The following is a 15,757-nucleotide window of genomic DNA, read 5'->3' on the forward strand; positions in this document are numbered from 1 at the left end:
AAAAAAAAATTACAAAAGAACATGCAAAGACTATCAACATTTTTGTAAAAAGATATGTATAGATGTATGTGAACAGAAACGTACAGCTCTATTTTTTAGGAAAAAAGGTGTGTATATATGTGTGCATATATGTGTGTGTATGTAAACCATACACACAAACACACACACACACAAATACACAAACACAAGGAAAGATCTGCAAGGATCCACACCAAGGTAGTCACAGTAACAATTGCTGGGTAGTAGGACTTGAATATTTTTGTTTATATTTTTCTAATTTTCCAATAAGAAAACGGGAATAAAATATTTTTAATGGTCTAGCACAGTGACCCACGCCTGTAAACCCAGCACTGTGGAAGGCCAAGGTGGGCGGATCATGAGGTCAGGAGTTCGAGACCAGTCTGACCAACATAGTGAAACCCTGTCTCTACTAAAAATAGAGAAAATCAGCCAGGTGTGGTGGTGTGCACCTGTAATCCCAGCTACGCGGGAGGCTGAGGCAACAGAATCACGTGAACCTGGGAGGCGGAGGTTGCAGCGAGCTGAGATCGCGCCATTGCACCCCAGCCCAGGCGACAATATGAGACTCCATCTCAAAAAAAAAAAAGAACATATATATGATATATATATCTATCATATATATTACACATATAAACATACATATATATGACCATATATAAAAACATATATATTCATTTTTTTATATATATATTTATAATCCCAACATTTTGGGAGGCCAAACTAGGAGGATAAAGGCCAGGAGTTTGAGATCAACCTGGGCAACATACTGAAGCCCCATTTCTACAAAAAAGTGGAAAGAAATTAGCCAGGCATGGTGGTGCATGTCTAAATCCCAGCTACTGAGATTGAGGCAGGAAGACTGCTTGAACCCAGGAGTCTGAGGTTACAGTGAGCTATGACTGCACCACTGCACTCCAGCCTGGGTGACAAAAAAAGATCCTGTCTAAATAAATATATATATATTTTAATATATAAATAAAAATATATATGATGTATATAAATATATTTTTTTTTAATGAAAAAAATGGTTCCACTGTTCTTATATAATTTCTTTCTTTCTTTTTTTTGTTTGAGATGGAGTTTTGCTCTGTCATCCAGGCTGCTGTGCAGTGGCGTGACCTCCGCTCACTGCAGCCGTAGCCTCCAGGGTTCAAGCGATTCTTCTGCCTCAGTCCCCCAAGTGGCTGGGATTACAGATGTGCAGCACCATCTAATCAGGTGGTGCAGCACCATGCCTGGATAATTTTTGTATTTTTAGTAGAGACGGGGTTTCACCATGTTGGCCAGGCTGGTTTCAAACTCCTAATCTCAAGTGATCCACCTGCCTTGGCCTCCCAAAGTGCTGGGATTACAGGCGTGTCAGCAGGCCCCGAGGCTTTTCTACAATTTCTACAACACTTAATGAATGAAATAATGACCACTTTTGTGTACGTCCTAAGAAGCAAACCAAATCTCAAAAACTAACAGCCTCTCTATTTCAAAGGGCCTTCTGCTAAAAAATAGTACTTCCTTGCCTCTCCCTATCCCCTGAGTTCTGTTGGACTTACAGAGCTGACTGACGTTGGCATTTTCCAGCAGCGTCACATAGCCAGTGACATTGCTGGGGATGTGCACGTCTCGGACTTCCTGAAGATCGCTGGCATTCCTCCCCACAGCTACTGTCACCTGCTGTGGCATGTAGCTCTGGTCAGTGGCAGCCACTGCAATGGACAAGTGCCTAAGCACAACATCTGGCTTCATTTTTAAACTGGAAAACACAAAAAGCAGAAACTACAAATGTTTATAGGAGTCAAGAACTGACAGGATCCAGAAGTCCCATCTCAAACAGCTTACATTTGATATACCCAAAGACTGGTTTTCCTAACAGCCACCAACTTGAAATGCTGGCTATGAGTTTCAAAGTCCTTCTGACCTTGACTTTCCCACATCTCTAAAAGATCTTTCAGTTCAAGATTAATCTTACGATTCCTTTTAAGCTATCTGTACAGGAAGAAAGAACAATATGAACATTCTAACAAACTCCCTTTACCTGGCAAAAAAGCAAATTGTAAATCGCATACAAAAAACTGAGTCTGTTCTCTCATCTATAAATTAGATGTCTAAAGGTCAAATGTGCCCTCTAAGAGAAAACAATACAATTATTTCTGGCACTTAGTTCTATCAATTGGAATTAGCCTGTTTTCTGAGGGGACAGGTGAAAATTTCAATAGCAGCTTCAGAGCTTCCAGAAATACCAGTTTATTATCATCAGCTCCACTCCAGGATTCCTGACCATACCATTTCTTCTTCTAAAGTGACCAACTCAGTCACATACAGCGAATTTCAAAAATGTATAGAAAGAGGCCAGGCACGGTGGCTCACGCCTGTAATCCCAGCACTTTGGGAAGTCAGGAGTTCGAGACCAGCCTGGCCAACATGGTGAAACCCTGTCTCTACTAAAAATACAAAAATTAGCAGGGTGTGGCAGCAGGCACCTGTAATCCCAGCTACTCGGGAGGCTGAGGCAGGAGAACTGCTTGAGCCTGGGAGATGGAGGCTGCAGTGAGCAGAGATCATGCCACTGCACTCCAGCCTGTGTATCAGAGCAAGGCTTCGTCTCAAAAAAAAAAAAAAAGAAATAAAAAAAGTATAGAAAGGGACCGGGTGCAGTGGCTCACGCCTATAATCTCAACACTTTGGGAGGCCAAGGTAGGAGGATTAAGGCCAGGAGTTTGAGACAAGCCTGGGCAACGTAGTGAGGTCCCATTTCTACAAAAAAGTGTAAAGAAATTAGCCAGGGATGGTGGTGCATGTCTAAATCCCAGCTACTGAGACTGAGGCAGGAAGACTGCTTGAACCCAGGAGTCTGAGCTATGACTACACCACTGCACTCCAGCCTGGGTGACAAAAAAAGATCCTGTTCAAAACAAACAAAAAAAAAGAGTAGAGAAAGGATATTTCAAAATACAATCACATGTAAGTACTTGCTCTTTGTGGTATTAATTTTCCTGAGAAACTAGCGAAAACAGATATGAAATCAGTACTAATCTAAAATTAATCAAATGTTATTTCCTCCTTTCAAATATCAGGGAAATTATTTATGAATATACAAGCCAGGTTACATGATTTTACATGAGTCATTTTACTTGATTCTTAAAGCACCTTCATAGACAGCCACTTAAAATATAAAGAGTAGACAGTTAAGAAGAAAACATTATACCCCACCCACCGAATCCAGTGTGAACAGGCACTGCCATCCGACTGCCAGTAGGATGAGGTCTCTCCATTTGTCATCTTGTCAATGTCTGCAGAGTTGGAGGACGTTTCTATATAAGCATAGCACTTTGCTACTGACTTGAGTTTATCCATCTCTGGGCTTCTAGTTAGATCTCCAGGGCTTTCTGTAGGGGAAACCAGAGTTGATTATATGACATCTCTTTCACAAAGGAGAAAAAAAGAGTTATTTAAAATATCTAAGAGAAATACACTTGGTACTTTGGCCCTAGAAACACAAACCTTCCTTAAAATCTCCTTCCAAATCCTTCTGCAGTTCATCAGTGTCATGAGTGGATTTTCACGCACGTGTGTCAAATGTGCCTCCCTCAAACTGTTACATCGTTGGCATATTACCGGACGTGAAAATCATATGTCACCTTCCAAAGAATCCACTGGCCAAGGATTACCCCATCGTCTCCCATTAGTGCAATTCTTTAATCACTGATAGATTTGCAAAACCATGCCGAGAAGAAAATGGTAAATTACGGTTTGAATTTACACTTTTTAAATGAGTGACACTTTTTAAGCTGCTTGTTTCTGAGTACAGTCTGGTCCTGCCCTCTTCCATGTTCTTCCGGGTTAATTCATATATTTTATATACATGATCAAATGTATATATAAACATACATTTAATAGCTAACATCTACTTGAGTGTTTACTATAACCCATGCACTTTTTTTTGTTGAGTTTTTTTTGAGAGGGTCTCATTCTGTTGCTCAGGCTGGAGTGCAGTGGTGTGATCACAGCTCACTGCAGCCTGGATCTCCTAGGCTCAAGTGATCCTCCTTATCCCAAGTAGCTGGGACTACAAGCATGCACCACCATGCCTGGCTAATTTTTAAAAATTTTTAGAGAGATAGGGTCATCCCTGTGTTGACCAGGCTGGTGTCAAACTCCTGGCTTCAAGTGATCTTCCCGCTTCGGCCTCCCAAAGTACCGGGATTATAGGCATCAGCCACTGTGCCTAGCCATGTGCTTTTTATACATTCTTTATGTATTAATTCATTTTAAAAATAAAGAAACTGGCCGGCCTCAGTGGCTTACGCCTGTAATCCCAGCACTTTAGGAGGTCAAGGCAGGCAGATCACTTGAGGTAAGGAGTTCGAGACCAGCCTGGCCAACATGGTGAAACCCGATCTCTACTAAAAATACAAAAATTAGCCAGGCATGGTGGCACGTGCCTGTAATCCCAGTTACTCAGGAGGCTGAAGCACGAGAATTGCTTAAACCTGGGAGGCAGAGGTTGCGGTGAGCCGAGATCACACCACTGCACATCAGCCTGGGAGACAGAGTGAGACAGTCACAAAAAAGTAAATAAAGAAACTAAGGAACACAGAGTTAAATAATTGCCCAAGGGTAGAGTTACTAAAAAATTTACTCAGTCAATTGTATCTTTAATATGCTACAAAATGTATTTTTGTTACCTAGAATGTCATTTGTTTTTGACTCTGCTTATGATATTTTTTTTTGCTGTGAGGAAGGTTAAATTTTCATATAGACCAATTTATTAATCTTTTCTTTCACAGATTCTGGATTTCATGCCTAGCTAGAAAGGCTGTTCCGTACTTTACAAAGTGGAACTATTTTCTTCCAATATTTTTAGCATTTTATTTTTAGTTGAACTTTTTGATCATATGAAATTTATTTTAGTGAATGGAATGTATTAAGAATCTAGTTTCAGCCAGGTGATGGCTCACAACTGTAATCCTAGCACTTTGGGAAACTGAGGTGGGTGGATCATCTGAGGTCAGGAGTTTGAGACTAGTCTGACCAACACGGTGAAACTCTGTTTCTACTAAAAATATAGAAATTAGCTGGGCGTGGTGGCACATGGCTGTAATCCCAGCTACTCAGGAGGCTGAGGTAGGTGAATTGCTCGAACCCAGGAGGCAGAGGCTGCAGAGATCATGCCATTGCACTTCAGCCTGGGCAACAAGAGCGAAACTCAAGTCTCCAAAAAAAAAAAAAAAAAATTTAGTTTTATTTCTTCTTCAAATGGCTAATTAGGTGCCCTAACTCCATCTGCTGGCAGTTCACCTTTCCATCCTGATGTATGACGCTGACTTTATCTGGTACTCTATTCTCACATGTATGTCGGGTCTATGTCTGGGCTCTGTTATGTTCCACAGACCTATCTATACACATCGTGAACTTCTGTTGCTATCTCCGAGTGCGTGTGCGGTGGCTTCCCTCATTTATCCAGCAAATACTCATTGAATACCTACCATGCAACAGGCACACAGCAGCAATGAGGAAGCAGACAAGACAGACAACACACAAGTGAATCAATAATGCTACAACTTCAGATAACAATAAGCACGTTTTCGACCATTAAACCTGCCAAGGTGATCCTGACCACAAGGTGGGGGGTGGGGGAGGTGTTAATTAGGTAGAGAGGAAAGGCATCCCTGAAGTCACATCTGAGCAGAGAATTGAATATGAGAAACCAGCTGTGTTAGGAAGGAAGCAAGGGAATGAGGAGAAAGATCACACTCTCATGTTACAAACTCATGACTTTACATTTTCAGAAATAAAGGCAGGGAAAAGATTTGGCTCATTTTACCAATACGACAGAAGAAATGGTAAGAGTATTTTCAGGAGAAACCCCCCACACACATACCCTTCTCCTTTTGTACCAGCTGATCCAGAGACTCCTTCAGCACGGAAGACCGCATGGTGCACATGTTCTTGCAGTGCTCCAGCATCGGGTAGGGCATCACCGCGCTGGAGAGCCGGTTGCGGTGCAGGAACCGCAGTATCATTGACGAGTGAGCATCAAGGCCTTCCTTCGACTCCGAAAATATGTCTATGAAACCTAAACAGACAACATCCATTTTTGGTGTTTTGGGGAAGCCACAGTAGTTTCCACATCCCCTGCCTGGTGGCCTATCTGAACTGGCTAAATTAAAAGCAGTCATTAACAATCTTCACTGATATTTTCAGTTTTAATTGTTTAAAAATCTAAGTTTTAAAGAAATGAACCAGTAGCATTCTGAACTTAAGAATTAATTCAGCCGGGTGCAGCGGCTCACGCTTGCAATCCCAGCACTTTGGGAGGCCAAGGCGGGCAGATTACCTGAGGTCAAGAGTTCGATACCAGCCTGGCCAACACGGTGAAACCCCATCTCTACTAAAAATACAAAAAAATTAGCCAGGCATGGTGGTGGGCACCTGTAATCCCAGCTACTTGGGAGGCTGAGACAGGAGAATCACTTGAACTCAGGAGGCGGAGGTTGCAGTGAGCCCAGATCACGCCATTGCACTCCAGCCCGGGCAAGAAGAGTGAAACTCCATCTCAAAAAAAAAAAGAATTAATTTTAGTTGAAAATAACTTTAGAAGACTTAGAATAATGATTATTTGTTTCAATCCAGACTTCAAAAACGTATAAGCACTTAAACACTAATAGACATTTTTAAGGAAGTCTTGCATATAGAATACAGGGTAGAAATAAAGTTCAGTGCATTAAGAGTAAAAGCGTAACTGCTTTTATACTAAGACACTAAGACAATGATTATGACAATACAACCACCACCATTACCACAGTTTCCAACGGCATTTTACAACCAATAAGCTTCCACATACGTATCATTCCGTCCTCACAATAAGGTGAGGGGGAGGCACAGATGGTACAGGTATCCTTTTTAACAACTAACGAAAATGAGGCTCAGGTGACACACCAAGATGTCAACTGACAATAGGGAGCCCCTCATGAGGCCATCAGTACAGGCTGGGAGAGAGAAAGCAGGGTGACAGCAGTGGGAACCATGGGCATTTGAGTCACTTCCTCATGTCATTTACCTGTGCCTTCAGGACCTGCTCAAGCCCAATCACATATATACCACTTCCATCTGATGATGGAATGCTGCTGTGCACACCCAACTTAGGCTGGATGGGTGAGAAAGCACCCAGTTCATGACAGGCAGTTCAGGTCACACGGTAAATTGCTGACCCATAGTCAAATGTTCAGTTTCTACGAAGGCCCAGAGCTGTCTCTCAAAAGAAGAGTAGTTATCTGCAGAAGACGGTAGGGCCTTGCTCCAAAATCCTAAAGGCCTCTGCTGTGATTCACCTATGGGGGTCTGCCAGAGGCTCCAAACAGCATCTCTGTCTGCCACTGACACCTCAAGCACCACTGGATTTGCTGGGTCATATGACGCAAGTGGCAGAACAGCTTGCACTGCAGCCTGGACCTGTTGCAGAACCTTGTCCTGTCCTGGACCCCTCTCAAAACTGACAGCCTTTCGGGTCACGGGATAAATGGGCCAGAGTCACACACCCAAAAGAGGAATGCATTGCCTCCAAATCCCAGGTGATCCACTAGGTGTTGTGCCTCTTTCTTGGTTGTAGGAGGGGCCAAACACAGCAACTTATCCTTTATCTTAGAAAGAGTATCCTGACAGCCCCACACCACTGGATCCCTGAACATTTCACTGAGGTAGAAGGTCCCTGAATGTATTTCAGATTTATTTCCCACCCCCTGGCACACAAATGTCTCACCAGTAAGTCCAGTGTGTTTGCTACTTCTCACTCACTGAGTCCAATCTGCATAACGTCATCAATGTAATGTACCAGCGTGATATCTTGTGGAAGGGAAAGTGATCGAGATCTCCGCAAACAATATTACGACACAGAGCTGGAGAGCTGATATACCCGAAGTAGGACAGTGAGGGTATACTGCTGGCCTTGCCAGCTGAAGGCACATTGCTTCTGGTGGGCCTTACGGACAGGAATGGAGAAAAGGGCATTTGCCAAGTCAATGGCTGCACACCAGGTCCCAGGAGATGTGTCAAATTGCTCAAGCAACGAAACCACATCTGGCACAGCAGCTACAATCGCAGTCACCACTTGGGTAAGCTTACGATGATCCACTGACATCCTCCAATATTAATCCGTCTTCTGCACAGGCCAAACAAGACAGTTCAATGGGAACATGGTGGGAACCACCACCCCTGCATCTTTCAAGTTCTTGATAGTGGCACCAATCTCCGCAGTCCCTCCAGGAGTGCGATATTGTTTCTATTTACTATTTTTCTAGGTAAAGCCAGCCCTGATGGCTTTCATTTGGCCTTTCCCACTGTAACAGCTCTCAGCCTACTGGTCAGGGAGCCAATGTGGGGACTCTGCCAGATGCTAATTATGCCTATTCCAATTATGCACTGGGTCCCATTCTTTCCCAATCAATGCTCTCATTTTAACAGTGACACCACTGAGGCTGAGCGTGCACCTTTCATTGGAGGTCAGCCACTCACGTGATAGGAGCTTGTGTCTGATTTTCCACAATTTCAGCCCTTTGTCTAAAGGAGGTAAGACTCTCACCCAGGGCAATCTCGGAAGATGTGAGGCTAAGTATGCATTTCTGGAGACAGAATCCCTGAGATCATCCTCTTCTTTCATCACTCTGTCCAGCAAACTTAGGAGCACCAACCAACTTCATTACAGTCCTTGGTTCTCCACATATGGCCACAGGTATCACGTATGGAGTCACTAAACTCCTCGATTCTCAAGAGAGGTGAATCGGGAATATCAAGTGCATTTACTTTGCACAACTCTCTTAACAGTTCACGCCAAGGACTATCAGTGTTCTCTATACTATTAGAAGTAGACTCCTTAGCATTTTTGGGTCTAGTAAGATTAAACAGTCAACTCCCAAAACTACAAAACCAACTAAAGGAATCCATCCTTAAAATTCTGTTCCTCAAATGCCGGGCGCAGTAGCTCATGCCTGTAACCCCAGCACTTTGGGAGGCCAAGGAGGGGAGATCACGAGGTCAGGAGCTCCAAGAGCAGCCTGGCTAACATGGTGAAAGCCCGTCTCCACTAAAAATACAAAAATTATCTGGGTGCGGTGGCTACTCGGGAGGCTGAGGCAGGAGAATTGCTTGAACCCGGGAGGCAGAGGTTGCAGTGAGCCAAGATTGCACCATTGCACCCCAGCACGGGTGACAGAGCAAGCCTCTGTCTCAGAAAAACAAACAAACAAACAAAATATAATTTTATATATATATATATATATATATATATATATAAAGTTCCTCTAGAACCCCTTCTGGTATCAAAATCTGTATGAGTCAGGGTTCTCCAGAGGGACAGAAACAATAGGGTATACGTATATATAAAAGGGAGTTTATTAAGGAGAATTCGCTCACACAATCACAAGGCAAAGTTCCATGACAGGCCGTCTGCAAGCTGAGGAAGAAAGAAGCCAGGAGTGGCTCAGTCTTTTTCTTAGCTGACTCCACAGTAATACCTGAGCTTCATATTTAGGACACTGCTGATGCTGCACTGATCTGCTCAAATCCTATGTGAAAAAACAGATTTGGTGCAGTGGCTCACACCTGTAATCCCAACATTTCAGGAGGCCAAGGCAGGTGGATTGCCTGAGCTCAGGGGTTCAAGACCAGACCGGGCAACACGGCAAAACGCTGTATCTATATTAAAAACAAAACAAAAACTTGTTCATATAATGGAAAAAGTATTTTCATATGCTGAAACGTTTGGTAAATTAATTTAGCCTTCAGTAAATGAATTCCAAGCCTAATGAATTTGGAAAAGGTACTATTTTCTTTTTTTAAATGCTTAAGCACCAACACCATGAAATACAAAAGGAACTAGTTTTAGTGTAGGTGAAAGTTAGCAACTAAAAAATCCGACCACCAAAGCAACTTCAGCTTACAAAGGTTCATTCCAAGACTGATGAACTGGGTGCCGATGAAAAGTTTTGAGTAGGAAGCCCTAAGTCATGAGCCTGTTATGTAAGCACCTTGAGATCTGGACCCTGACGTTTTCTCAGTCTCATCCCCCAGCACAGCAGCGCACTATGAATTATCTGTTGGTGGATTCCCTGGTCTCAATCCCTTTGCTTTCCTCCCCACAACTGTCTGAGGTGTCCAAATAAAGCTCCTGATGCTATCCACATGCTGGTAATTCAAAAGTGGAGTAATATGTAAACACTAAGATAAAAGCTAGCTAAAGATTATTCAGGCCGGGTGCAGCGGCTCATGCCTGTAATTCCAACACTTTGGGAGGCCAAGATGGGTGGATCACTTGAGGTCAGGAGTTCAAGACCAGCCTCTGGCCAGTATGGTAAAACCCCATCTCTACTAAAAACATAAAAATTGGACATGGTGGCAGACGCCTGTGCTCCCAGCTACTCGGGAGGCTGAGGCACAAGAATCACTTGAACCCAGGAAGTGGAGGCTGCAGCGAATGGAGATCCCGTTGCACTCCAGCCTGGGTGACAGAGCAAGACTCTGTCTCAAAAGAAAAATAATAATAATAATTTTAATTGCCATGAGACTAGGGAAAAAGTTAAATAATTAAATAATTATTTTATTTAATTTTTATAAAAATTAAATAATTAAAGACAACCTGAAGGAGAATGGAAATACATGTTTTTTTTTGTTTTTTTTTTTGAGACAGGGTCTCGCTCTATCACCAGGGTTGGAGTACACTGGCATGATCACGGCTCACTGCTGCTTCAACCTCCTGGTCTCAAGCAATCCTGCTGCCTCAGCATCCCGAGTAGCTGAGACCAATGTTGCACACCACCATGACCTGCTAATTTTTTTCTTAAGAGATGGGGTCTCACTATGTCGCCCTGGCTGGTCTCAACTCCTGGCCTCAAGCAATCCTTACACTTCGGCTTCCCAAAGTGCTGAGATTACAGGCATGAGCCACCACGTCTGGCTGGAAATATACATTCTTCATTAACATATGGAAACTATCCCTCCCTAGCTCAATACATCACTCAGCAGTAAGTAAGCCAGAGGGGCCAAGAGCAATCAGATTTACATTTATGTGTCTATCAAATCTATTTTGCCTCCATTGCTGCCCTAGTGACCCATAAGTATTATGACACCAAGCGCACAGAGCAGGAAAAGTGCTAAGGTGAAGTAAACCAAGACTAAAACAAAAATGTACAAAGTTTCTTTCTCTTTCAAACACAATTGTCTTCTCACTGGAAAAAACAAATATTAATTTTATCATGATTCTGTCTTTATGTAAGTCTGAGCTCCCCCCCAAAAAAACATACAAAAACACAGGCCATGTCTTTTCTTTTTTTTTTTTCCCAGAGGGAGTTTCGCTCTTGTTGCCCAGGCTGGAGTGCAATGGCGCGATGTCAGCTCACTGCAATCGCCACCTCCCGGGGTTCAGGTGATTCTCCTGCCTCAGCCTCCCGAAGAGCTGGGATTACAAGCATGCGCCAACACACCCGGCTGATTTTTGTATTTTTAGTAGAGAAGGAGTTTCTCCATGTTGGTCAGGCTGGTTTTGAACTCCCAAACTCAGGTTGGGAACTCTGCCCACCTCGGCCTCCCGAAGTGCTGGGATTACAGGCGTGAGCCACTGCACCCGGCCTGACCTCTTCTTATTATGCCTAATTTATACATCAGAATTTATCATAAGTATATACGTATCAGAAAAATATATAGTATATACAAGGTTGGGTACTATCCTTGGTTTCAGGCACCCACTGGGGGTGCTGGAACATCTTCCGCATGGGTAAGGAGGGACTGCTGTAATAGCTTTCTAAAAAAAAAAAAGCCACTAAGCGCTTACCACATGCCAAAAAAGAAATGCCCCAAATGTGAGGACACAGCAGAAATAACACAGAAGGTCCCGGCCCTCATGGAACTATAGCATAGGAGTGAAGACAAACACTTTACTAATAACTGAATAGTGAATTGATCAATTACAAAGGTAATATGTTGCAAAAAGAAAGCAAGATGCTAAGAGAATGAACAGCAAAGGTCAAGGAGGGCTTCTGTAGCGAAACACAGAGAACCAATAAGGAAGGCGGCCACTTGACAAGGGTTCCTGTCATAAAACGGTAGAACTGCTTAGCCACCACCGTAGCGGGGGATGAAGAAGATGACTATAGGAAATGCTTATTCAGATCACGTGCCTACTGAACACTGTTGGGGGAGTTTACTGCATGTGGCCACAGTTTTGCCTAATTTCAATCAGTAGTAGGGCAAAGTTCACTTTGGTTCTGAGACAGCACCGAGATGGAAGCCTCACCTGGAACCAGAGAGCAGGCCTGTAGCTGTCTGATGATGTGGCTCAGCTCCCCCTGCAGATTAGCGCCACTGGAATTCTTGAGGGCCTCCAGCATGTTCTCCGCATCAACTGTCCCATCACCCTCAGCATCAAACTGGGCAAAGGCCTAACGATAAGAGATGCAAGAAAATCAGAGCTGTTTCAAGTAAGTCTTTCTTTTATTTAAAATTCTCAAGACCAGTGATGTATTTATTTTTGGTTTCGGGGAGAAGAGTCCACATATATCAATCAAAGATAAACTTGGAACAGGAACTCACTGTGCTTTGTAGGATGTATGTATGCAAGTACACACGTATACGCAATTTTATCATCTTATTTGCATTCCAACCTATATTCCAAGAGAATAACCATTTAGTAATCCAAGAGAGTAATTACACAGTAAGTCTCCTTCCCACTAAATAATTTCAGAAGGCAGCAGCCACCGTCAAGTTTTTCAACTGGTTGCGAAGTGCCAGAATATAAAGAATTGGCTTAGAACAGAGGCTCGAGTTAGCTGGGCTTTTTCTTTTCCTTTTTTGACACAGAGTTTCACTCTTGTCGCCCAGGCCAGAGTGCAGTGGCACGACCTTAGCTCACTGCAACCTCTGCCTCCCAGGTTCAAGTGATTCTCCTGCCTCAGCCTCCTGAGTAGCTGGGATTACAGGCACCCACCACAACGCTCAGCTAATTTTATCTTTTTATTTTTTTTTATTTTTTGTATTTTCAGTAGAGATGGGGTTTCACCATGTTGGCCAGGCTGGTCTCGAACTCCTGACCTCAGGTGATCTGCCGGCCTCAGCCTCCCAAAGTGCTGGGATTACAGACGTGAGCCACTGCATCCGCCTGGGCTTTTTCTTTTAAATACTCTGTGGACACAAGAGCTAACTTGGTTTATCTGTTTCACAGACCTGTTGTCGCCAACCTTTAATCGTAAACTAACTTGCCTCTTGCCCATGTTGGGCCATCTGGGGAACCTGGACAGTAGAGATTTGGTTTAAATCTGCTCTATCACTCTCTGCTATGTGACCTTATCGAAGTTTCTTTACCTCTATAAGCCACAGCTTCTTGATCTGAAAGATGGAGCAAATATTGTCAAACTCACAGGCTGCTGCCTGGATTAAGTAACATTTGAACAGAGCCCAGTACAGTGAAAGCACATCGGCCCTGTAGTGTTCCCCTTCTCCTTTCTATCCTCACCCTCTGGTGTCCCTGACCCCCTTCCTGTACATCCTACAAGACTTACCTCACTTAGTAACTTCCCTCTCTCCCCAGATTTCAATCCCTTCCTCAACAATGCCTTCTGTCCTCCTGCTGATACACTCACTCACACATTGCCCTCACCATGCAATGCTTCAGCAGTCTTCAAGCCTCCTTTCCAAGTAACCCTCTCTCTTTCTTAAAACTCTTGCCCCTTTTTCTTATTTCTCTCCTCCATGAAATAGGAAAGCATCCCACTGAGGTTTCATGACTAACATAAATACCCCTATTTCCATCATAGACCTCTGAACAATGCAGTGTTTAAGAGGAACACATGCAAATTCCTGTATTTGGGTCCAAAAACCATGGGCATAAATGCAGTATGGGGGACAGTGAGCTTAGAAGCAGCATGGAAAAGCTTTATTTTCGCCTCTGTTCAACCTGGCAAGATTATCCAAAAAGTCAATAGGATCAAAGACTACACTAATCACGGTATAACATTCAAAAGGAGAGGAGGTATTATCTTTTTCTACTCTGACTAGACCCAATCAAGAAAGGCTGAGTTTGGTTTTGAAGCCACCCACCAAAAAGAAATGAATGGAAGAGATCAGAGGACAGAACCCACGATAGAGAGAAGACCAGAAACTGTGCCCTGTTGGGGGAATCTTAAGTGCGGGGAAAAGAGGCCCGGGAGTCACACAGTCCTGACGTGCTGTAATGGGGAGGAGGGAAGCAGCAGTTAAAATTAATGTCATTAATGTCATGAACACACAGAAGGGAACAACAGACCCTGGGGCCCACCTAAGCGGGGAGAGTGAGAGGAGGGAGAGGAGCAGAAAAAATAACTACTGGGTACTGGGCTTAGTTGCAATGTGTGCAACAAACCCCCGTGACATGAGTTTATGTCTATAACAAAACTGCACATGTATCCCCAAACTTAAAAAGTTAAAAAATAAAAATATGAGGTCGGGCACAGTGGCTCATGCCTGTAATCCCAGCACCTTGGGAGGCTGAGGCGGGCGGATCACCTGAGGTCAGGAGTTTGCAACTAGCCGGGCCAACATGGCAAAACCCCATCTCTACTAAAAATACAAAAATTAGCCGGGCGCGGTGGTAGGTGCCTGTAATCCCAGCTACTAGGGAGGCTGAGGCCGGAGAATCGCGTGAACCCGGGAGGTGGAGCTTGCAGTGAGCCAGGCTCTCGCCCTTGCACTCCAGCCTGGGTGACAGAGTGAGACTCCGTCTCAAAAGCAAAAATAAATAAATAAAAATAAAAAGCTGTTGAAAATTAAAATATCACAACAAAACAAAAATCTCAAAGGAAAGGTTGGAAGGTGAGGTTGACCAAAGTGCCCACAAAGTAGAGCCAAAAGACGAAACTATGGAAACTGGGAGAGAAAAGCGAAGGAAAATCAGGAGACCAGTTCAAGAGGTCCCACATTAAATAACAGTTTAAGAAAGATGGAACACAGAAAACGTAGGGGAGGAAATCACTACCATTATGATTCAAGATAATTTCCCCAAACTGAAGGACATGAGTTCTGTGACTGCAGGGGCTGATCACACTACACACAGAATAAAAGTGCATCACAGTGAAATGTGTAAGACTGAGGAAAAAGAGAAGTCCTACTTAGAGGAAGAAGAAACAGTTTCTACGTCAAAGGTCAAGAATCCGAGTATCAGCAGTCACACGGAAGCCAGAAGGCAATGAAAGCAGCGACTGCAACATTCTAGGGAGTGCTCTTTCTAACCCAGAAGTCAACACTCAGCCAAAATCCCATCAGCTGTGAGAGAGCAGAATAAAACCATTCTTACATCTACAAGGTTCTCGAAAGATGAACGACTTAATCCTCCTTTTTCCAGAAAGCTACCAGAGGATGCAGCCACCAGGATAAAGAAATATGCCAAGATAGGAGAAAAACGGGATCCCAACAAGAGAAAATGAATCCCCAGGATGATGGAGCTTCTCAGATGACATCCGCACAGCAGACCTAGAGAGGAACAAATCTAGATTAAAGCAGATCAGGATTCAGGAAATACTTCCTTGAGAAGACGAAGCTGATAGAATGCCCATGTGTTTCAACATATTGAAGGTTTCTGCTAGAGGAGATTTAGACAACTGGCAGAGAATCTGGAACTAAATTAATGATAACAGACCAAAAATTAGGAAAATAAAAGTGCCTATTCAATTGTTAACTCCGAAGAAAATAAAAAGATGCATAAGAAAAAAAAAAAAAAAAAAAA

General features: G+C 43.3%; 1 protein-coding gene across 1 annotated transcript in view; it reads right to left on the bottom strand.

The window, feature by feature from the left end:
- The window catches only part of ZZEF1 (zinc finger, ZZ-type with EF-hand domain 1), a 188,471-nt gene that overhangs the window by 116,612 nt on the left and 56,102 nt on the right, over positions 1-15,757 (bottom strand). Inside the window, exons 7-10 of the mRNA XM_011980457.1 lie at positions 12,299-12,443; positions 5,897-6,091; positions 3,230-3,401; positions 1,569-1,768 (exon numbers count right to left, since the gene is read on the bottom strand). Coding sequence (XP_011835847.1) covers positions 1,569-1,768; positions 3,230-3,401; positions 5,897-6,091; positions 12,299-12,443 — 712 coding nt within the window. The remainder of the gene's footprint in view (positions 1-1,568; positions 1,769-3,229; positions 3,402-5,896; positions 6,092-12,298; positions 12,444-15,757) is intronic.

Source organism: Mandrillus leucophaeus, unplaced genomic scaffold (genome assembly GCF_000951045.1).
Source record: "Mandrillus leucophaeus isolate KB7577 unplaced genomic scaffold, Mleu.le_1.0 Scaffold212, whole genome shotgun sequence".
Classification (NCBI taxonomy): domain Eukaryota; kingdom Metazoa; phylum Chordata; class Mammalia; order Primates; family Cercopithecidae; genus Mandrillus; species Mandrillus leucophaeus.